Genomic DNA, 24,144 nt, shown 5'->3' with positions numbered 1-24,144 from the left:
AGATGCTTAGCACTTGCTTGCCTTCTGCTTCCTCTTTTGTAGGACCTCTCTTCCCTCCCTAACATAGGCTTGGAAAAGAAGCAAGTTAATCACTTTTGTAGTTAAACCATTTGTGTCCCTACAGGAATAAGTCATGTGAAATGTGCTTTAATTGTTCTAGCTAAAATTTCTTTCTGTGTTTCCCACTGGAGTTAGACCATCTTTGCAATTTGTTCAAACAGCATTTTTCCCTTACATGTAAAATGTGGAGGGTCAGGGATACTGCAGAAAGCATCTAGGCTTCCAAGGGAAATTATGTGTTTGCGTGTCTCTGTGCATATGTCTTTATTAGGCTTTCTCAACAAGGGGTTCATGAAACCCTGGAGTTGCTTGAGGGCCACATCATACCACTTCTGGGGTTTCTCCAAGTCTGAAGAATGTTGTAGGAGTTTCACAATGGTAAAAAAAATTGTTCGTCCATCTGGGGCAAGAGAGAACAACTCTGCTCCATCCTCTACATGGCTGCCTTTTAAATACTTGAAGATGGCTATCAGATCCCCTCGCAGTCCCCTCCTCTCCAGGCTAAACAGACCAAGCTCCTCCAACTTTCCTCATACGCCTTAGTCTCCAACCCCCTCACCATCTTTGTTGCCCTCCTCTGGACATGCTCCAGTTTGTCTACATCCCTCTTCAACTGGGGTGCCTGATTTCCTCCTCCCCCAACCAGCTTGCCTGTCTGTCCAGTGGCCAGCCAATCGCCTTCTGTCCCCCACCCCTGACCACGCCCTCTACCTTCCACTTCCCTCTGAGGCTCGGAGGCTGCAAATCCCTGCCACGTGAGATGGAAGGAGGAAGTCAGAGGTGGGACAGCCACCTTGAGTGAGTGTTAAGTGCTGAGTGGCACTTAAGATATGAGACATGCTCCTCCTCCAAGGCCTTACCAGAAAGAAAAATTCATTTTTTTAATCCCGCCATTCCCTTACAGTAAAATTAGATCCAAAGTAAGTAATATAAGTTTAAATTTTTTAAATCTAGTTTTAAAATGCAGCTAGTCCAATAAATTTAAACCCTCTAGCTGTCTCTTTTTATAAGCTTCTGCCTGAGAAGGTATATGGAGTGCTTGTTACCAACAGGTGGACTATACACACACACACGTATATAATTATGGAATCCTAGAGTTGGAAGGGGTCTCCAAGGTCATCCAGTCCAACCTCCTGCACAATGCAGGAAACACACAACTACCTGCCCACCACAACAACCCCAATTCCATTCCCAGATGATACCCCCCCCCCTCCCAAAAAAGTCCTGAAGTCCTGGCCAACCTGGTCCGGAAGAAATTTGTTTCCCAAATTTGTACATCACCTTTCTCCACAATGGAAACCCATTACGCCCTTCTCCTCTTCTCCATTTTATCCTCACAACAACCCTAAGACATAAGGTAGGCTGGGGAACCATGACGAGCCCAAGGTCACCCAATGAGCTTCCTTGGCAGAGGGGGGATTCGAACACAGGTCTCTCTCCCAGATAACTACATTCTTACTCACACTGGTTCTCGGTGCACAAGTCGTTCCTTCCGGGCATGCGAGGAAGAGGGCATGGATTTCTGCGCACAGTATCATGTTCACTGCATGAGCCAGAGCTCAGAACTGAGGGATGACAAAGCAGATGAACGGCTGCCTCCTGAAGGAACGTCTCCACTGAGAACAGTTTGGACCCCAGCCAAGATAATTAAATCAATGTCATAATTGGCAGCGGGAATGCCGCTGAGGAAGGGTGCCCCCCCCCTCGGCACTTTTGACAATGTGTGATTCATCCCAGAAGCATCTCTAACTCTGGCCTGATCACTTGTTCGGTTCCGGCATGGGGAGGGGGGGAGGATTGGGGGGAGGGGATATTGCCTTGAAATGACAACCCTTCTCAGAGCTTACAAACTCCCCCCCCCTCCTTTGTGTTAGACAAGCAGCGCCCAGAAACACGTAGGAACAGCCATCACGCTGATGGGAACAGATTGTGAGTCATACGTTAAAGAGGATTTAACTTTACGAAAGCTACACTCGTGGAAACGGGACAACGGGGTGGAGAGCTGATGCCTTCCATGCAAACAGACGTGAAAAGCCAGGCCTGAAAAGACTGGCAGGTAACAGAATAACAGGTAAGTAGCCATGCTAGGGTGACTGTTAGCCAGTTGGAGTGAGCAAACTCCTGCTTCCGCTCTAAATATTCTGGCTGCGATAATTTGAAGGGAAAAATGGAGGGGAATGGTGGCGACGCTCTAAGAATTTTCTCCCGATCTTTATGGTAAAGGCCATAGAGACTGGGAGAGTCTTCACAACTGACACCATGTTTCCCAGAAATTGTGCCATCCCCAGGCACCACCAATCAGAATCTCCCAGCTGGAAACCTTAAAACACGATGACCAACTGCCCATTCAGTCGGGCACTGTATTTTCTACAGCTGCCGACCTCCAGGTGGGGCCTGGAATTGAAACAGATCTCCAGAGATCAGTTTCCCTGTAGAAAATGGCTGCTAGGCCTCCCCAAGCTCTACCCCCAAATCTCCAGGAATTTCCCACCCCAGACCTGACAACCCTAATGCAGATGCCCTCACCAGGGCAGCTGGCAAGAAGAAGACGAAGAAGAAGAGTTGGTTCTTATAAGCCGCTTTTCTCAGCCAGATGGAGTCTCAAAGCGGCTTACCGTTGCCTTCCCTTTCCTCTCCCTTTATCAGTGCCTTGGCGAGCCCAGGGTCACCCCACTGGCTGCATGTGGGGGAGGAACAGGGAATCAAACCCAGCTCGCCAGATTAGAAGTCAGTGTTCCTACCCACTACTCCAAGCCCTCCTGTGCAGCATTGAAGTACCAGAGGTATTCTGCTTTTGAACCTGGAGGTTCCAATCAGCTAGGGTGGCCTCGGTTGTGGACACAACCTATGACCTGCTCCTTGTGCTGATGCCCCTGGACTGCCTGAAGGAATCCTTGACTCACTGGACTGAGTTAAGATATTCCTTGCATTCTGTATGTCCCTTGGCATTCTGTTTCTGAAATACTGATTAGCTTTGCCTCCTGTGCAGCTCATCTGTACTTCCTTCCAGCAGATAACTGAAACTTGAGAACAAGACAGGAGGCAAGGGAAGCAGCTGTCTTCCCTCCATTGCCTGGGAGAGATGGAGGGTGGGAAGAGGCTGAGAATTGAGCAACTTACGAGCAGCAGGGCCTTTCAGAGAAGTCAGCACCTCTTCCACCTGGCAAACAGTAGGAAGAGGAAGAAGAGGACAGATAAGCTCCATGATTGGCCCTCGAAGAATGTTCTCTCCTTATTGGCAGCATCCTCCCAGAAGGGCTAATCAGGTAGGCAGTGCCTTGTCTGCATGCAATTTAAACTAATTGGCCTTCATTGGCAGATTTGAACTGATTGGCCCTCATTGACAGAGTGCAATTTGAACTGATTGTCTTTCATTGGCAGAGTGTTCTCTCACTATTGGCTGCACACTCCCATGAAGGACCAATCAGGCAGGTAGAGAGTAGTCTGCATGCAATTTGAACTGAGTGGCCCTCACTGGCAAATTGCAATTTGCACTCTTTAGCCTTAATTGGCAGAGTGCAATTTAAACTAATTGCCACTCATTGGCAGGTTTGAATTGGCCCTCATTGACAGAGTGCAATTTGAATTGATTGGCCTTCATTGGCAGAGTGTTCTCTCACTATTAGCTACACACTCCCAGGGAGGGCCAATCAGATAGGTACAGAGTAGTCTGCATTCAATTTGATCAGATTGGCCCTCACTGGCAAATTGCAATTTGCACTCTTTAGCCTTAAAGGGCAGAGTGCAATTTGAATTAATTTGCCCTCTGGCAGAGTGGTATCTTCCTATTGGTATCAAGCAGGTAGGGAGTGAGTTGGCTGTGCTAAAAATGAATAAGATACGTTGCATTTAAGTTAGAGCAGATGACAATAAAAAAATGGAAGATCCAAGCTGAATCCCAGCTCTGTCACTGAAAAAGAAGAGCTGATTTTTGTACCCTGCTTTTGACTATCTGAAAGATCCTCAAAGCAGCTTATTTTTTTATTTAGATTTCTAGCTTACAATCACCTACCCTTCTTCTCCTCACAACCGGCACCCTATGAGGTCAACGAGGCTGAGTGAGCTCTGAAAGAACTGGGACTTACCCAAGGTCACCCAGCTGATCTCACCCAGAGAAGACATGGGGAATCAAACCCAGCCCTCCAGATTAGAGGCCACTGCTCTTAACCACTACCCAAGCTGTTACTATCTGTCAATCTTAATAGGTAACCTGAGACCAGCCACTCTGCCTCCCCTCCTTTGCAAGGCTGTTGTGAAAATAATATGCAGAAGAGGGAGAACCCGATACACATCAAAGCTCCTCGAAGCAGACATGAAAGACAAATGTAGCAGATCTGTCAAAGCTACATTACAATCCATCATTCGAAGCTTTAAATTGCGGGCTTTTATCGTCAAAGATGCCTATATATTGCTTTTTGCAAATCCATGGTGTCAGCATAAAAACAGAGGAGCTATTGCTTTCATTCGGAACAATATCTAACAATTATGCAAAAGTCTGTTTTAGCATCCATGTGACCTTGATCTTAGATGCCGTGTTGCTTGTCTCTCTGTCCGGCTCCAAAGGACGTCAGGATAAAGAGCCTCTCATCCCAGTTACAGGATATTCTTATTCTTATTTGCTCCTGGGGAGGAAAGGTATGGCAAATCTAGACAGCATCCCAAAAAGCAGAGACATCACCCTGCCAACAAAAGTGCGTCTAGTCAAGGCTATGGTCTTCCCAGTTGCAATGTATGGCTGCGAAAGTTGGACCATAAGGAAGGCCGAGCGTCAAAAAATTGAGGCTTCTGAACTCTGGTGCTGGAGAAGACTCTTGCGAGTCCCTTGGACTGCAAGGCGAACAAACCGGTCAGTCCTAGAGGAGATCAGCCCTGACTGCTCCTTAGAAGGCCAGATCCTGAAGATGAAACTCAAATACTTTGGCCACCTCATGAGAAGGAAGGACTCCCTGGAGAAGAGCCTAATGCTGGGAGCGATCGAGGGCAAAAGAAGAAGGGGACGACAGAGAATGAGGTGGCTGGATGGAGTCACTGAAGCAGTCGGTGCAAACTTAAATGGACTCCAGGGAATGGTGGAGGACAGGAAGGCCTGGAGGATCATTGTCCATGGGGTCGCGATGGGTCGGACACAACTTTGCAACTAACAACAACATACTTCCTGGAGAGTCTGAGAGCACCCGGAAGTGACAAAGGTTAGCTCCAGATATTGACAGAAATTCTATAGCAGAACTTCTGGTTCTACCATAGATTTCTCTGGTCACTCCTAGAGCTACCCTTTGTTACATCTGGGTAGCTCCAAGGCTCACTGGGAACTTTATGGTAAGAACTTCCTGTAAGCAGTTGAGGGACAGAAGACCCCTACGCTGCTTAAGGCGGCCTCCTACAAAACTCACCCCCATCTACAAACAATGCATCCAACACCAAAAAGCACTTTCCAAATTTGCTCCCTTCACTTCGCAGACTGACGTTTTCCATCGCCTGCAACAGCAGCTTGGGAGCTTTCCCAGGAGTACAAATATGTCACTCCAGTCTGACGTGGCCAGGAAGCAGGGAAGCTACAAACAGCCAATGAGTGGACTCCTGACATGTGGCATCGAATTCAGGAAGCCCCAATTCTTATTGCCACGGCCTAAACAATTGCTCATTTTTTTTTCTGGTATTCATGAAACCGTCCTTGGATGTTTAGTTGGAATGACTGGACCGGAATTCTCCCCCACAAATAGAATCGCTCCTGCCAGTTCTGTCCCTTCCTCCATCGAATCTCAGAGCCCTTGGGTCATGCTTGAATCACAGTTGCTAGTCTTGTTATCCTCCCAGTTGTGGCCAATTCCTCCCACTTCTTCCAGGCGCTCCTTCTCTAGAATCGATTTATGAAGCACCCGTGACTTATCGGGAGCCTTTCCGGGCGCCCTGACATTTTGCCTGAGCAATGATGTGAGAAGTTAAAGGTAAAGGTACCCCCTGGGTAAGTCATGTCTGACCCTTGGGGTGACGCCCTCCAGCGTTTTCATGGCAGACTCAATCCGGGGTGGTTTGCCAGTGCCTTCCCCAGTCATGACCGTTTACCCCCCAGCAGCAAGCTGGGTACTCATTTTACCGACCTCGGAAGGATGGAAGGCTGAGTCAACCTTGAGCCGGCTGCTGGGATCGAACTCCCAACCTCATGGGCAGAGCTTTCAGACGGCTGCCTTACCAATCTGCGCCACAAGAGGCTCCTTATGATAAGTTACACAGTGCAAAACTTTGACAATGCCCCTCCTTGTCCAGGGTACAGCCCTTTTTAGCTCTTGGATGGAAGAACCATCAAGGGATAGTTGGGTTGCTACGCAGAGGAAGGAGAGGAATGTCTCTTGCCCTGAACTGGCTAGTCTGGGGGTCGAGCCTATGGAGGGCGGGGTCTGGGGATGGGAAGGGACTTCAGTGGGGTATGCTGCCACTGAATCCACCCTCCAAAGTGGTCATTACCTCCAGGGGAACCGACCCCCGTTCCCTGGAGCCCAGCTGTCATCCCAGGAGATCTCCTTCCACCACCTGGAGGTCAGCATCTCACCCTAAACCAGGGGTAGTCAAACTGCGGCCCTCCAGATGTCCATGGACTGCAATTCCCAGAAGCCCCTGCCAGCATCTGCTGGCAGGGGCTTCTGGGAATTGTAGTCCATGGACATCTGGAGGGCCGCAGTTTGACTACCCCTGCCCTAAACCATCCAGGCTTGCAGTGTGAGAACCAGGACTTTGAAGGGTGTTCAATAACTCATGGGAAGCCAGCGCAAACATGACCATTGCACTATAAAGGGAGGGTATCTGAGAGAGCCATGGGACACTGGGAGTCCAGGACACTGGGAGTTCATTTCAGCTCTTCATTGTGACTCGAAGGTACAGAGGACCAAAACTGAATTGAGAAACCCACACAAAGCCACAACTTATATGCACAAATGAACAAAAGGGTTTTCCTGGAAGCGCACGCTATTGGTCAGTTTCCCTTCAAGCTGACTGGATCTGGCAGAAGGAATCCAATCACGCTCTGGCCAATCGTGTGCTCTGGATTCCGATCCTGCCTCGGACCTCAAGCTCAGTTCTCGGCAGGTATGCGGGCAGAACAGTATCAGAGATCAGATCTGGGTGAACACGAGACCAAGCGATTACCTAGAGGCTGGTATCCTTGCCTCGATGGGCCCCCAAAGGCGCTCCGGCTTCCGAACCCGCTCGCCTCGATGGAACCATAAGACATCTTCTCGGAGGCAGCTCCTAAGGCAGACCTGGGGGAGCAAGAGGGAAAGACGCGCCTTAGACAACTACCAGTTAGAAGAGGCCAAAATTCTCCCCGGAGCTGAATGTCCACCTGTCCCTCCCACACTTAGGAAAATGCTAAAATGTTCAGGCAGACTCCGACTCTGGGTGATGCCTCCTTCTGAAGACAGCTTGGGGCCTACCAAGTGATAAGAACATTCAGGTAGAGTTGCCAGCCTTATTATTGTATTATTTTTAAACTCAGTTATCTGGACCATTTCTGTTTTATGTAAACCACCCTCAGCCTTCAGGGACAGCGGTAAATAAATTAGATGGATGGATGGATGGATGGATGGATGGACGGACGGATGGCCGGACGGACGGACAGATTTGTTTCTTTGTTCGTTCCTTCCTTCCTTCATTCTCATAACACTTTGTGGGAACCAAAAAAGGTGTCCATGGGTGTCACCATACCCACAGATACCACAGTAGGGACCCCTAGAGTAGCAAATCCAATTTAGCTTGGTCCAAAATTCAGATTTCCTCAGTGTGGAACAGGATTTATCAACCATGGTTACATGAAACCCAGTGGTTTCTTGACAGTCCTGGAAGGGTTTCCCGAATGGGAATTAATTTTTAGCTATTTTAAAAACATTTATTGGGTGATATGACCATATATGGTCATGTTGGCCAGCCCCCTCCCTCCCCAAATGGCCAGTGAAGGGCAGGGGGGGCATATAAACACCTTTGCTTCTCTACCATATTCAGCATGATCGTGACACTTCTGGGGTTTCTAGAACGCTGAAGAATTTTTCAGTTGTTTCTCAATGATTAAAAAAAAAAAGTTGAGAAAGGCTGGTGTAGAATCTCAGTCACAAATGGAAATGTGGTGCCCCAATTCTAGATTGTTCCCGTACCGATTTAATGTCATAATTTTGTATTTGAATATGTATTTCTGAAGAGATCCAGGCAGATTTGTCGAAATATTTATATCTCACCTTCCCCCACACAGACACCCAAAGACGGGCCCTGAGGCTGCATACGAAATAGCCTGCACACCACACATGCACCAAAAGGCACACAAAACACCACAGTGTGAATCCAAGAAATATATCAAATCTGTTTCCTCTTAAAGGGAAAGGTGGTTGGAGCAGGGGGTGGGACTGGATGGCCTGCATGGCCCCTTCCCACTCTATGAGTCTAGTTCAGCAGTGGAATGGGCTGCCTGGGGAGGTGGGGAGCTCCCCCTCACTGGCCGTCTTCAAGCAGTGGCTGGACAGATCCTTCTCCTGGATGCTTGAGGCTGATCCTGCACTGAGCAGGGGGTGGGACTGGATGGCCTGTGTGGCCCCTTCCCACTCTAGGATTCCATGAGTCTAGTTCAGCAGTGGAATGGGCTGCCTGGGGAGGTGGGGAGCTTCCCCTCACTGGCCGTCTTCAAGCAGTGGCTGGACAGATCCTTCTCCTGGATGCTTGAAGCTGATCCTGCATTCAGCAGGGGGTGGACTAGATGGCCTGCATGGCACCTTCCCACTCCATGATGCTATGACAGTTTACAACTTAAATAAAACTTTGTTGTTCTTAAAGTTGCCCCTGGACTCAAACTTTGTTCTGCTTCTTCAGGTCCAACATGGCGACCCACCCGAATGGAACAAGTCCTGTTATCTGGGATATGGAGCAAACAGGAAGATCATTCTCTGCACATTTCTCCTTTTGCCCACTACGAATGTCCCCATATTTAGCAGAGGAGGGCAACTTGGTGATGTGGGGAAGTCAGCACAGATCTGCCAGAGAAAGTGGTGAACTTACTAAATCATGACAACTCAGTTGATGTTGTTTACCTGGTTTTCAGTAAGGCTTTTCACAAAGTGCCCCATGATGTTCTAATCATGGGTAAACTGGAGGTCAGGACTGAAGGAAGGAAGGAAGGAAGGAAGGAAGGAAGGCAGGGAGGGAGGGAGGGGGGAGGGAGGGAGGGAGGGAGGGAGGGAGGAAGGAAGGAAGGAAGGGAGGGAGGGAGGGAGGGAGGGAGGGAGGAGGGAGGGAGGGAGGGAGGGAGGGAGGGAGGAAGGAAGGGAGGAAGGAAGGAAGGAAGGAAGGAAGGAAGGAAGGAAGGAAGGAAGGAAGGAAGGAAGGCAGGGAGGGAGGGAGGGAGGGAGGGAGGGAGGAAGGAAGGAAGGGAGGGAGGGAGGGAGGGAGGGAGGGAGGGAGGGAGGGAGGGAGGGAGGGAGGAAGGAAGGAAGGAAGGAAGGAAGGAAGGAAGGAAGGAAGGAAGGAAGGAAGGAAGGCAGGGAGGGAGGGAGGGAGGGAGGGAGGGAGGGACTTCAGCTCTCCCTGAAACATGCTCTCCTTCTTCTTGTTATCCATCTCCTGTACAAGATGTAAAAGACCCACTTTCTCCTCCTCTGGGACGACGGCATTAGGCTCTGACTACTGCTGGCAAGAGCCTGAAAACTCACGTCGACCTCCTTGCCCCTGCCAGCGAGGGAGATCACTCTTTGCCTAGAAGGAAAACCACTTAGCTGTTCTTTCCTAGGAGAACAGGACGCACCACTGTGTCTTCTTGAAATGTCAAAAGCGAGCTGGCGTGCCCTTTGGAGGATATTCTTTCTCAGGTCTGCAAAAAATAGATGCAACCAGAGTGGTGGGGTGGAATACTCAGAAGGATTCCGGTACTGTCCCCGGCATCTTCAGTTAAGAAACCTGGAGCAGCAGGAGCTGAGCATGACCTTTTACTTCTGCCGGATATCTAAGGTGGCCAACCTCCAGGTGGGGCCTGGAGATATGCTATCACAACATCCCCAGACTACAGGAATCAGTTCCCCTGGAGAAAGACTAACATTGGAAGATGGTTTCTACGGCATTTCACCCTGCTGGGGTCCCCAAAGCCCACCCTCCTCAGGCCCCACCCTCCAAATCTCCAGCTATGACGGCAACCTAGACATCCGCTGTCAGTCACAGGTGACAAGAAAAGGCGGAAGGAACAAGGCTCTGATTGGGAAAAGGGCAGCTTTGCACTATTGCTCAAATGATGTGCACAGGAGGTCAATGAGCCACAGTAACAGTTAATATTGCACTAGGCTCTGGGAGTCTCGAGTTCGACTCCTGGTTCCACTGTTCAGCTTGGTAGGTCTGTCTCTCTCTCTCAGCCTAGCCTACCTTAAAGGGTTGTGGTGGGAGCAAGAACTGAGCTTGTGCCTTGTGAGCTCCTTGGAGGAAGGACAAGATAAAAGTCATAATTCAGATACGTATCAGGTGAAAAACAAGCTCTCTCCCCCCACCCCCAACTAGAACATCATAAAGTGAGATGGGGATTCCTGTGGACAGGATTTGCGTGCCCTCAACTCTTTGTCAAATCCTGGCCCCACCATAAAACTAATAAAGCTCTCAATGCAGTTCCCCAAATCACACACATACGCAAAATACCCACCCAGTTACTACATCCATCAATATTTGGATAAAATTGGTTCCCATGAGGAAAGGCTGAATACCCTGGGACGTTTCAGTTTGAAAAAAGAGATTGCTAAGGGAGGACATGAAAGGGGGTTGGACTGGATGGCCTGTATGGCCCCTTCCAATTCTATGATTCTATGAATTATGCCTGGGGCAGAAAGAGATGAAAAAGAGAACTTCCCCTCCCTCTCCCAAAAGACTAGAACTCAAGGGCATCCAATAAAACAGATGGGCAGTAGGTTCAAGACGGACAAAAGGAAATACTGCCAGACACACACACAGAGATTAAAATGTGCTTTTGGCTGCCAGGGGAAGTCGTGAAGGCATGGGAAGATAGAACTTTCAAAGGGGATGAGATAGGATAATGACTCCTAGCCATGGTGGCTGAGGGGAACCTCCACATTCCGGGGCACTAAACCTCTGAATCCCTGCCGAAAACAACCTCTGGGGAAGGCCTCGAACTCTCTACCCTTTTGCTGGCCCTCCAGAGGAACTGGGTGGCCACTGTCTGAGACAGGATGCTGGACTAGATGGACCCTCACCGGTTGAATCCAGCTGGGCTCTTTTGAGGTTCATATCAGGGGATGGCCTTGGCTTCTATACCCTGTTGTTGGCCCTAGAGGAAATGGCTGGCCACTGGATGAGAAGGGATGATGAACTAGGTGGACCCTCACTGGTCTGTTCCATCAGGGCTCTGCTTAGGTTCTCATTAGGGGAAGTCCTTGACCTCTCTGCCCTGTTGCTGACCCTCCAGAGAGGATGCTGGACTAGATGGACCACTGGTCTGATCCGGGAAAACTCTTCTTGTGTTCTTATGTTTGTAACCACCCCCACTTTCCCCCCCACCCAAAAAAAAACCCTGGCACTTGAATGGAAGAAGAATATCCTCTATTTCGTTCCATGCAACAACCTCTTTCACTCTGCGCAAGGTTGCCTGACCCCCAGAAGAACTTCTGGTTTCTCAAAACTTAAGAACACCCTATTGTATTCTTCCCATTTCTGACAATTTACTCTTGTTAAGGAGGGGGAAAAAATCGGAATCAAGAGCCCATCCCCTGGAAGCAAGCTGGGCGCCTTCTTCTCATTGTGAATTCCAAATTTAGGACCATCGGCTATTGTTAGAGTTCCTTTTGAAATATGGAGAGTGACGGCAGGAACGCAGCACATGAATAACCACACAAGGCCTCCTATTCTTGCTGAGCCGCAAACGGTGTCAGGGGTCAATCCGGGAAGCTGCAGGGGATTTCTACCCTCCTCCCTGTCCTTCTTCTTTCAAAGACCACGGCTGTGTCGAGCTAATTTCTGCCCTTTCCTCTGTCTCCTGTGAAGCACGTCACCTTCTCCAAGTCCTTCAAGAAAAGTGCCAAGAGGAGTCTGGAGAAGGGATATGTCCAGTCGCTTTAGTCCCTCCCTTGGACTCTCGTTCTTTTCCGCTGCTCCAGATGGACTAAAACAGCTACCTCCCTTATGTCAAAACAATGTAGGGTATTACAGAACTAAGAAATGAAATTATAACAGCCTAACTAGACCATACAGGGATTGCCTTGGCATTCCCTGCCCTGGAATGGACTTGAGCTTGCAGAAACTTTGAAAATAAGAGGCTGGTCAAAACAGACTTTGCTCCATTTGCTCCATTTGTTCCTTCTTCCTGGATCATGACATGTGATTTGCTGAATGGTTGTGCAGACCTTTTTAAGTCCTCCTGTCCCAGTTTGACTTTAAACCATTACGAAATGTGGAATGGGTCACACAGGTAGTGCTCTGGATATTTCCACAATCAAATTAAGGCTTAGTATTCAAGACTGGCAACCTCTAATCTGGAGAACCGGGTTTGAGTCCCCACTCCTCCACATGCAGCTAGGTGGGTGAACTTGTGCCTGTCACAGTTCTCTTAGAGTTGTTCTCTCAGAGCTCTCTCTGCTCCAACAACCTCACAGGGTGCCTGTAGTGGGGAAAGGGGGTTGTAAGCCATTTTGGGACTCCTTCAGGTAGTGAAATGATGATGATGTCATTTGTTCAGTCGTGTCCGACCTTTGGCGATCCTATAGGAAAGTCTTGGCCATGCGCCCCTGTCTCTGACTGCTTCTTTCAGTTGGTCCATGATCATCCCTGTGTCGGCTTTGATCGTGTTGAGCCAGCGGATCCTTTGGCGACCACATTTCCTTTGGCCGCTGACCATGACGAGTATTAATAGTTTTTCTAGAGAGTTTGATCGCAGGATGTGTCCAAAGTAAGTGAGCTTCAGTCGTAACATCTTCCTTTCTAATGACACAAGATAGTGAAATGCAGAGTATAAGAAAACAGCTCCTATTTCTCCTCCTCTTCCTTCTAATCCTCCTCTTCATTCTTCTTCTCCTTCTCCCTCTTGTCTTCCAGCTCCTCCTCCTTAATCTCTTTCCTCTTCTGTTCTGTTTCGGGGGGAAGAGGGATTTGGAGGGATTTCGCTTCAGGCCAGCCTGGCTACCTACCTCTGTCCTCTAGTGAAGGGGAAGTCAACCTGTGGTCCTCCAGATGTTCATGGGTTACAATTCCCATGAGCCCCTGCCAGCAAATGCTGGCAGGGGCTCATGGGAATTGTAGTCCATGAACATCTGGAAGACCACAGGTTGACTACCACTGCTCTAGCAGTCCCTGGCCCACCCAGGAGAGAGTGTCATTCTAGTCTACTGTCCATGGTGCTGAAATGGTCATCCCCGATTAAGCAATGGTTTCATTAGGGTCAGGCCGAATTGTTTCTCTTAATTAAAAAGCACCAGAGGGTAGGGCAAAAGATATATTTACAAAATACCTTTATACTAACAAACTGATTGTCAGGACATCAAAGGGATGCACCTGTAAAGGCCCCGCCCACATATCTTTTGTGTCTTCCAAAAGGTCACGGGAATGCAGAAAGAAAGGCAGTATTCCAGCTCATCCCTTTCGCCCCATCAGACTCCTCATACAATCTGCAAACCCAAGAGGTTAAGACTGACCTATAGGCGAGAATTCAAAGCAGCAGATGTGTGTATTTGAGTGCTCTCCCAATGGGAAAAAGCCACAGACAATGGAGAAAAATAAACATCAGAGCAATGGCCAAGGGGAACACTTTTCTCTTTTCTCTTACTCCCTCATCTCCCCAAAACTATGAAAGAACTGTTCTCTTTCTTTCTTTCTTTCTTTCTTTCTTTCTTTCTTTCTTTCTTTCTTTCTTTTCAGGAGGGAAAAGGGACTCTACCATTTATTTATCATACTTTGCAGGGAGAAGATGAATGGGTAGGATCCTGCCTCAACTGCTTCTGTTCCAAGGAATTGGGGGGGGGGACACGCATGATCGCCCACCTAGACAGCCAAGCAGCACGGCCCCACTGAAGGGCTCTCTCTTGATTAATTTCATTTACTTGGACTATTTATAGTGTGCCATTCTCGCTGCGACTCAACACAGTTTATGCCACTGATTGTATTAAGCAATCTTTCTTCCAACGGTTCGTTAGCAGCCAGGCCCCTCCCGGCTAACAGGGGTTGTCCCCCAGCAAACACCCTTCAGCCCCGCTTGCATGCAGAAGAAGAAGGAGATTTGGTTCTTATATGCCGCTTTTCCCTACCCAAAGGAGTCTCAAAGCAGCTTACATTCGCCTTCCCTTTCCTCTCCCCACAACAGACACCCTGTGGGGTGGGTGAGGCTGAGAGAGCCCTGATATCGCTGCTTGTTCAGAACAGTTTTATCACTGCTGTGACTGGCCCAAGGTCACCCAGCTGGCTGCATGTGGGGGAGCGCAGAATCGAACCTGGCATGCCGCACTCCTAACCACGACACCAAACTTGCACCCAGCAAGTATTCTTTACTGCAACCCCATCTTGGCATTAGACGCATGCAAACACATGCCCATTTTGCCAAGGAACAAAAATGGTGAGTCACAGCAACAAAAACAACATACACAGTTAAAGAAAACATGTATAACTATTACTAATGCCTCTTCCCCCAACTACAATTCCCAGATAAGGGATGGGAGCGGGAAGAAGCCCATCTTCCAACTCTGCTCCTCCTCCCAGCGGTGAGGCCAGCCATTCTTGGTGGATGTTATTTTAGGCCTGGAAAATAAGTCTGGTGGAATAGCTCTGTCTTACAGGGCTTGCAGACGCAGTTAAGGTCCCTCAGGGATCTCTCCTGGGAGCGCATTGCACCAGGCCGGGGCCAGGGCTGAAAATCGAGGCCAATTCCAGCTCCTTAGGGCCAGAATCCTTAAGCAGATGTTGAGCCAAAAATATTAGTGCTCTCGGGGGGGGGGGGGGGGGGTAAAAGGGAAGTGATTCTGCTTAGCTTTTGAGATCTGACAAAATCAGGCTAGTCTGGGTCAACCAGGGCAAGTTCCCCAACCATGACTAAATTAACAGTTGCTGAATCCGTAGAGGTTGTTCCGTTGTTCGTTCCTTCCTTCCTTCCTTCCTTCCTTCCTTCCTTCCTTCCTTCATTCATTCATTCATTCATTCATTCATTCATTGATTTCCATACTGCCGCTCTCAATTGTCTTGCGGCGGTTCACAACAATACAATAAAAACACAATAAAACCCTTAAAATACCCACATGCACACTCCCCTCTTTTGAAAAACAAAGTCTGTGGTTGGCTGTTATCAATTTACCATCGTGCTACATCCCCCCCACCCCCCGCCCCTTCTATCCCCCCCCCCTTTCTGGAGACCCACATGTACAACGTTCTTAATCTATCAACACGCTGCACAAACACAGCGATCCTGCCTATCTCAGTGAACAGTAAAATTAAAATCCGAGCTACCACCCGCCCCCTCACGGACGGCGAGCAAGGAATACATCTTTGTTTGCTCAGAAAGATGGAGAGAGAGAGATTGCTGGTATCTGATGCGGCTGTTTGTGCCGAATAAAACTGGGCCCTTGAACAGACCTCACTCTCCCAATCTCTCATTTTCTTTTCCTGTAGGATGACCGTGCGGGTAGGGCAGGGGTAGTCAAACTGCAGCCCTCCAGATGTCCATGGACTACAATTCCCAGGAGCCCCTGCCAGCATTCGCTGGCAGGGGCTCCTGGGAATTGTAGTCCATGGACATCTGGAGGGCCGCAGTTTGACTACCCCTGGGGTAGGGTATCCCCGCCGCTACCGAGGGAACAAGCAGCAAAGGAGACCTGAACTCAGCACGTATTTGGGATGGTCAAAGTTCCTCCTGAAGAGGCACTTGATGAAACACTCAGATCCCGTTTCAGACAAGTTTAAAATAGACGTGCCTGGAAACACCCCAAAGGGAAAAGGTTTCGTCCTCACTGGGATGAAACAACAGGAGCCAATGTGGTGTAGTGGTTAAGAGCCTTGGACTAGAACCTAGGAGACCTGGGTTCGAATCCCGACTCGTGCCATGAAAACTCACTGGATGATCTTGTAAGACAATTCGGGGGCCTCGTTGAGGAGTAAGGCAGGGTACAAATGAATTAAACAGAGTGACATTTTCATTTTATTTTATTCATTTGATCAAGGAGACGAGCACGGTTGTCTTCAACCTTGTGTCAATGCAGGAAATGCAGCTATGATAGCCCCCACAAGTAGGTATCCAGCAAAAACAATACAACTTTTATTGGCATATCTTAAAGAGGTACAATCTAAGGGAACAATATGCAGAAGGTCCCTCTGCAGTACAGCCAAAGCACACCAATGCAGACATCAGAGTATTTTCCCAGCACCTCATCGCAAGTTGTAAAAACCTTGCAACTGATGCAGTTTAAAACAGGATTCACCGAATCCTAACATTCGTTAGAATGCTGATCTCTTGTACAAAGCAGTGGGTTAAGAAATTAAGCTCAGGGGGTAAACTGAAATGGACAATGGAGAACAAAAACCATGTACGACTGATTCTACACAGCATCGTCCACAAGGGCAGGGCCTAACTGAAGATGGGATGTATTGAAATTTCCCAAGCAACACGGCAGAACACGGTAGAGCTTTAGGTCTAGCTAACATGAAAGTTCTACATTGTTGCAGGATTCAACTCCAGGGGTAGTCAAACTGCGGCCCTCCAGATGTCCATGGACTACAATTCCCAGAAGCCCCCTGCCAGCATTCGCTGGCAGGGGGCTCCTGGGAATTGTAGTCCATGGACATCTGGAGGGCCGCAGTTCGACTACCTCTGAACTATACCAATATGAAGCTTGGGGCTGAGATCTTGTTGTGATCCCCATGCTCATTGGGGATCAGCTATCTCTCGCTTTACTACTAAGATCTTGTAGATCTACGTCTAGCAGTCTGCGTTTGAGCAGGTATCCATTCTGTGCTTTAAAACTCCCAGCGATGAAGAATCCACCACCGCACAGCCAAAATTAACAGTCCTATCCTGCCAGGTTTGGGCAAAAATGCTGGAAGAATCATGAAGGAGGAAGGAGGCCAACTGGTATTGAAATCCTGAGTAGGCACCCACCACGGAAGAAGAGAAAATGAGCTGGGTTTTCCTGTACCCCACTGTTTACTACCTGAAGGAGTCTCAAAGAGGCGTACAATCGCCTGTCATTCCTCTCCCCACAACAGCCACCCTGTGAGATAGGTGGGGCTGAGAGAGCTCTGACAGAACTGATCTGTAAGAACAGCTCTAACAGAACTGTGACTGGCCCAAGGTCACCCAGCTGGCTGCATGTGGAAGAGGAGAGAGGAATCAAGTCTGGATCTCACGGCTGCCACCCTTATCTACTACACCAAACTGGTCCTCTAAGTGGGGTGAGGGTGTGGGAAGAGCCTCAGTTTCCAGATTTTCCATTTGTTCTCCTTTTTTTCATATAATTTGTTAGCTATTAATTCTTTACATCATCTCCAATTATTCCTTCCGCCAAGGCCTTAGCAGTCCCAAAAAGGGCCCTTGTCATTGCTTTTTATTGATATAATAGCTTGAAGGATGACAATACTGTTTCAGTTGTCTAGCGATCCTTACAAAGGACTATGGCAGAAGGCGGTTGTTTCTTAAAGGTACAGTTGCTGCTTTTATTGTTATGCAGGAGGTTAGCTCCCCTAGGTTGTTATTGATCAGATTTCAGATTTCCCTGCTAAGCTAGGGCAAATTTTAGGTTAGGAGAATTCTTTGGTCTGTCCACAGCCCCAGTCTCGGTATTTAAGTACCCACAAATTTAGCCATGTTGACAATTAAATAAACTTTAACAGTTAGAATACCTGGTAGCTACCTCATTATCTCTGTTAGCTTGACCCCTACCACTTTGGGCAGCGAAGAAAAAATCCCCCCCTCCCAGCTGGGTGACCTTGGGCTCCCCACGTCGCTGATAAAGCCGTTCTGACCGAGCAGAAATATCAGGGCTCTCTCAGCCTCACCCACCTCACAGGGTGTCTGTTGTGGGGAGAGGAAAGGGAAGGCGACTGGAAGCCACTTTGAGCCTCCTTCGGGTAGGGAAAAGCGGCATCTAAGACCCAACTCTTCTTCTTCGTCAGTAATATCAGGGCTCTCTCAGCCTCACCTCCCTCACAGGGTGTCTGTTGTGGGGAGAGGAAAGGGAAGGCGACTGTAAGCTGCTCTGAGACTCCTTCAGGGAGAGAAAAGCTGCATACGAGAACCAACCCTTCTCCTCTCCTCCTCCTCTTACTCCTCTTCTTCTTCTTCTTCTGCTTCTATGGCCCTCCTTCAATTCCAAATGCCTGTTTCTTTACATACAGCAAACTGTGTGCCCAAGATATATTTCTTTTCTCCCTCCATAATGGTCTGTTTTACTGTTTGGAGTGCTTTGGAAGAAAATGTGTCATTTTACTGACTCTCTACAAAATAAATGAATGATAACTCAGTGGGAGAGAGAGAAAACTCTACAGAAGAGGGGGGAAAGTACCACTCTCCTTATAGAATTTAAATATCTTATTGAATCCATTTGACTATTTTTTCTTTTTTTCTCTCCTTTTACTGAAATGAAAAGAAATTACGGGAAGATGTCCAAATCCGGTCCAGCACGGAGACAACCAAAGGGAGCGGGGGGAAGAAAAGCAATTGATGTCAACAAGCTGCCAAGCTTCGGAAAGAAAGTGGGGGGGAGGAGGAGAAAATGTTTTGATGGGGAAACAACACCAGCAGAATAAAAAAAAAGCAACTCAAGGATAAAAATGAAAAGCGTGAAATAGCTTGTCCCACAAGTGAAACATCTGAAAAAAGAAAAAGAGAACCACAGAGCTCCGACAAAGAAAAATAAATGTTTGGGAAGGGCCGAGGGATAGATTCACAAAATATCAATCATCCCATAGACTTTGTAAAAAAAATAAAATAGAATAAAAAGCTAACACTTTTAAAAAGAGTTGTTCTGCACTTATGTCTGTCTGGGAAAGAAAGCTGCCTCCAACTTTAGATCAAGGAGAAGAAGAGCTGTTTTTTGTTATCCTGCTTTTTACTACCTGAAGGAGCCTCAAAGAAGCTTCCAGTCGCCTTCCCTTCCTCTCCCCACAACAGGCACCTTGTGGGGTAGGTGGGGCTGAGAGAGCTCCAGAAGAACTGCTCTGAAAGAACAGCTCTAAGAGAACTGTAACTAGCCCAAGGTCACTCAACTGGCTGCCTGTGGAGGAGGAGGGGGGAATCTAACCCGGATCCTCAGATTAGAGGCCCTCACTCTTAACGACTAGCGGACAACTCTAGATTTTTCCTCACCTTCTGAAGGCCGTGCTGAAACTCTGTTTTTAAAATATATTTTATTAAGAATTTCTGATGCAAAAAGTTAAACGTCCTAGAAAATATGTAATAGGAAGAAAGGAATTTTTAAACGGGACAGAAAAGGTAAAATAACCATAATTAATTTTTGAATTGCTAGGCAACTCGGATGTAATTAACAAATAATTGAAATTTATTGATTTATAACAAGATTACTTACATGAAGACTATTTAGTCTTCTCTCCACGATGAGGGGCCGAGCCGCGGATCACCCGTCGGTTGAGTCGGTTGCCCAAGCTGCACCCGGGCCTGGTTCTTGGGCATTTGCAGCACGGCTGCCCTAGGGGTTGTCCTCCATGTCAGGGGACTCTACTCTATGGCAGGGGTAGTCAAACTGCGGCCCTCCAGATGTCCATGGGCTACAATTCCCAGAAGCCCCTGCCAGCATTCGCTGGCAGGGACTCCTGGGAATTGTAGTCCATGGACATCTGGAGGGCCGCAGTTTGACTACCCCTGCTCTAGGGGAATCCAGCCTGGCCCCCTGGGTCACCATGCTTGGAGAATACCACTATCAGCATCTTGGTGGGAAATTGAGACGTGAAGGACACGCTAGTCAACTGGAGACCTTGCTTTCCCATAACAGCGCAAATGTTCTTTCCTTATCTGACCAAGCCCAGGCGCAACTTAGCCAACTGGGCTACCTCCAAGCCTCCACAGAAACCCATCACTCCAACCACAGCCGGGTTATCCGTACCACAGCAAATCATGGAGTATTTGTTACTCCACTGGCAGCCCCCCCACACCATTTCCCCCTTGTCAAACCACCAGGAGAACCCACATTTCAAGAGCCAACAGCAGCTGTCAATGCTTAATGGCGTGGTCTCCTGGTATGTATTAACCTTTGCTATTTGAGTAAACCTTTCAGCAGCAGGCGGGTGCCACACAACTCCATTACAGCCTGTTGGACTCATTCAGTCCCGTTGATTTATCAGCCCGAAGACCGTTAAATTCTCCAGCGCAGCCAGAGAGAAGCACTCCTATCCATCCCAAAGACCATAAAAGGATATCTCATTCTCTATCATTATAGCGGGCTGACCCTTAGCTTGGTTCCAGCCAGTTTTGTTGCATTGTTATTCAGGACCAGTGACTTTGGGGTTCATTAACTACCTTTCCTGTTCGTTTTTAAATCTTTTTTGCACTCTGTAGGACTGAATTAAGTTTTGGAGAGGAGGAAGGGGGAATACTTGTGGAAGAGGGGGGCGTAAAACTGTGGTAAATGTGAGGAAAAAATATTTTCTTCCATTTAATTCTCAGCTACAAACATTTATCAGTTTTATACCAGTTTAATTGCTTCGGCTTCTTCCCCAACGAATCATCAAAATGGCATTTCAGGATCAGATGAAGAGACTCTGAGCTGGGCTCACAGACTACAGTTCCCAGGATTCTTTGAGGCAAGGGAATGTTTCTCACAGGTCTCATCTTATGGGATAGACATGTCCATTTTGTTATGAGTTAAAACGAGGGGTATTTATAGAAGAAGAAGAAGAGTTGGTTCTTATATGCCGTTTTTCCCTACCCAAAGGAGGCTCAAAGCGGCTTACAGTCACCTTCCCTTTCCTCTCCCTTTCCTTTATAGCATAGAATTAATTTGTTACTCACACAGACACGTTTCTTACTTTTTAAAATTATAATGATCATATTAGATGCTCAAACCATAGTCAGGGCTTTGTTTCCGCTGCTGTTGTTCTAAAAAAAATGGAATTTGGCTTCACAGGAACTTACTGAGAGTCTAAAAGTTTCCCTCTTATATTCTGACTGGTCCAAGGTCACCCATGGCAAATCAGGATTTGAACCTCGGTCTTCCTGGTCTTGTAGTAGTTGGTTAGGTGTGAAGCCGTGTCCGACCCATCGCGACCCCATGGACCATGATCCTCCAGGCCTTCCTGTCCTCTACCATTCCCTAGAGTCCATTTAAGTTTGCACCGACTGCTTCAGTGACTCCATCCAGCCACCTCATTCTCTGTCGTCCCCTTCTTCTTTTGCCCTCAATCGCTCCCAGCATTAGGCTCTTCTCCAGGGAGTCCTTCCTTCTCATGAGGTGGCCAAAGTATTTGAGTTTCATCTTCAGGATCTGGCCTTTTAAGGAGCAGTCAGGGCTAATCTCCTCTAGGACTGACCGGTTTGTTCACCTTGCAGTCCAAGGGACTCGCAAGAGTCTTCTCCAGCACCAGAGTTCAAAAGCCTCAATTCTTTGACGCTCGTCTATCACTATTGCTGGTTGTATCACTTATGGCTCAGCCTGCATCAGGGAACAGGCAATAGGTAAGACCCTGGGAAGCTGCTAACAGTCTGAGTAGACAAGACTGACCTTACTGGAGGAAGGTTCTGATCCAGCCTAAGGCAGTCTTGTATTCGAGAGAGGCTGTGGATCAGCGATAAGAACATCAGAGGAGTCATGTTAGGCCAGGTCAGTGGCCCATCCAGTCCAACACCCTGTGTCAGAGTAGCCCAAACCTTGAGGACATCAGGAGGTCCACCAGCAGGGCCAGAACACCAGAAGGCCTCCCCTCTCTTGCCCACCAACCACCATGAAGATGAGTATCACTGACCCAAGCATAAGAACATAAGAGAAACCATATTGGATCAGGCCAGGGGTGCATCCAGTCCAACACTCTGTATCACGGAGTAGCCCAAACTCAGGTGCCATCAAGAGGTTCTCCAATGGTTCCAGAACTCCAGAAGCCCTCCAACTGGTCTTTCGCAAGAACCATGAATACACAGCATCACTGCCACAGATAGTGTCCCATCTATACCATGTGGCCAACAGCCATTGATGGACATCTGCTCCAAATGTTTCTCCAGTCCCCTCTTGAAGCTGCTGATACCCGTAGCCGCCACCGCTCTCTGCAGCAGTAAATTCCACCTCATAATTTTTCTTTGGGTGAAGGAGCATGTCCTTTTAGAGTCTCTTGGCATGTAAAAGGTCCAAATACAATCCCCAGGCATCTCCAGTTGATGGGAAGACCTTCTGCCGGAGACCTTGAAGAGCCACAGCCAGTCTGCACGGACAATATTGACAGAGATGGACTGCTGGTCCGATGTCGCAGAAGGTATATGCATGTGTTTATGCACCCGTAGCATCATAGACTCATAGAGTTGGAAGGGAGGAAGAAGAAGAAGAGTTGGTTCTTATATGCCGCTTTTCCCTACCCGAAGGAGGCTCAAAGCAGCTTACAGTCGCCTTCCCATTCCTCTCCCCACAACAGACACCCTGTGGGGTGGGTGAGGCTGAGAGAGCCCTGATATCACTGCCCGGTCAGAACAGTTTTATCAGTGCCGTGGCGAGCCCAAGGTCACCCATCTGGGAGGGGGGGATTTTTTCTTCGCTGCCCAAAGTGGTAGGTGTCAAGCTAACAAAGATAATGAGAGAGCCCTGATATCACTGCCCGGTCAGAACAGTTTTATCAGTGCCGTGGCGAGCCCAAGGTCACCCAGCTGACTGCATGTGAGGGAGCGCAGAATCGAACCTGGCATGCCAGATTAGAAGTCCGCACTCCTAACCACTACACCAGACTGGCTCTCCTGGTTCATCTAGTCCAACCCCCTGTACTGTGCAGGACACCCACAACCCTCTCACTCATCCACTGTAACCTGCCACCCCCTTGAGCCTTCACAGAATCAGCCTCTCCGTCAGATGGCTCTCCAGCCTCTGTTTTAAAATCCCCAAAGATGGAGAACCCACCACCTCCCGAGGAAGCCCGTTCCACTGAGAATCTGTCAAGACTTGCAACGCCTTGAGATTTTGCACTTCATTTGACACACGCACACATAATGCTTGCAGAAAGTCAAGAGCAGGTCCTAATACCTGCGCCCAAAGAATATGGAACTGTACTCTACTTAGGATCCAGATGGCAGCTTAAGGACTCAAGGCCTGAGAGATCTCCCCCACCCCTGCCCCAGACCTTCCGTCATCATGCTGCCTCTCAAAGATTGAAGAACTCCCAACGCTTGTCCACTGTGATCTAGCAATTTTTACGACTCTTGGGGAAAGGTCTGATGTGGCTTTACAGCTGGGTTCCAAGCAATGCAGGCCAGATCCAAAGCAAGGAGATCCTGCTCGAAAGCAACATGCCTCAGTTGGCCCCGGACCAGCCGGCACTTAAGCTTCCCGAACAGTAAAACCGACCGTTATGAAGAGAGTGAAAAAGTGATATATTGTGGACACATTTTGCTGCCTATAAAAACAGGCATTTGGAAGTGGAAGCCTCTGATGAATCGAAAGTCTGATTCAGGATAAGGAAGGTTCATGTTGTGGTTATACGTCTTCCGCCCAAACGCTTTCTGAATGAGCAGCCATCTCCTCACGAGCGTCACGTGGGACGGGTGCCACACCGGCTGCCGCTAGAGCATCTCTGGTTTCAGGAAATTTCAGGCCCCAAATCAAATTGGCATCTGCTACAGCAGCTTCAAGATTAGGCACCGAATCTTTATCTTCTTGTGCTTTGAGAAAGGAGGAGGAGGAGGAGAGCTACCGAAAGGAGTCTCAAAGCTGCTTAAAATTGCTTACCCCTCCTCTCCCCACAACCGGCACCCTGTGAGGTGAGTGAGGCTGAGAGAGCTCTGAGAGAACTGGGACAGGCCCAAAGTCGCCCAGCTGGCTGCAGGTGGGGGAAGAACGGGGGATCCAATCTGGTTCTCAGGTCACCACTCTTACAAGCTGGCAAGAACAGGCTAGATTTCTTCCTTCCTTTTTCACTGGTGAAGAAGAGAAGATCCCGGGAAGACCT

The 24,144-nt window shown here is 48.4% G+C and overlaps 1 protein-coding gene across 9 annotated transcripts in view; it reads right to left on the bottom strand.

The window, feature by feature from the left end:
- The window catches only part of TSNARE1 (t-SNARE domain containing 1), a 325,772-nt gene that overhangs the window by 235,461 nt on the left and 66,167 nt on the right, over window positions 1-24,144 (bottom strand). For all 9 annotated transcript variants that reach the window (XM_077351364.1, XM_077351363.1, XM_077351372.1 and 6 more), the window contains one exon: window positions 7,201-7,313. In XM_077351364.1, coding sequence (XP_077207479.1) covers window positions 7,201-7,285 — 85 coding nt within the window. In that variant the 5' untranslated portion in view covers window positions 7,286-7,313. The remainder of the gene's footprint in view (window positions 1-7,200; window positions 7,314-24,144) is intronic.

The sequence above is a fragment of the Paroedura picta genome, chromosome 9 (genome assembly GCF_049243985.1).
Source record: "Paroedura picta isolate Pp20150507F chromosome 9, Ppicta_v3.0, whole genome shotgun sequence".
NCBI classification, from domain to species: Eukaryota; Metazoa; Chordata; class Lepidosauria; order Squamata; family Gekkonidae; genus Paroedura; species Paroedura picta.
This window is presented reverse-complemented; position numbering and strand designations above follow the sequence as displayed.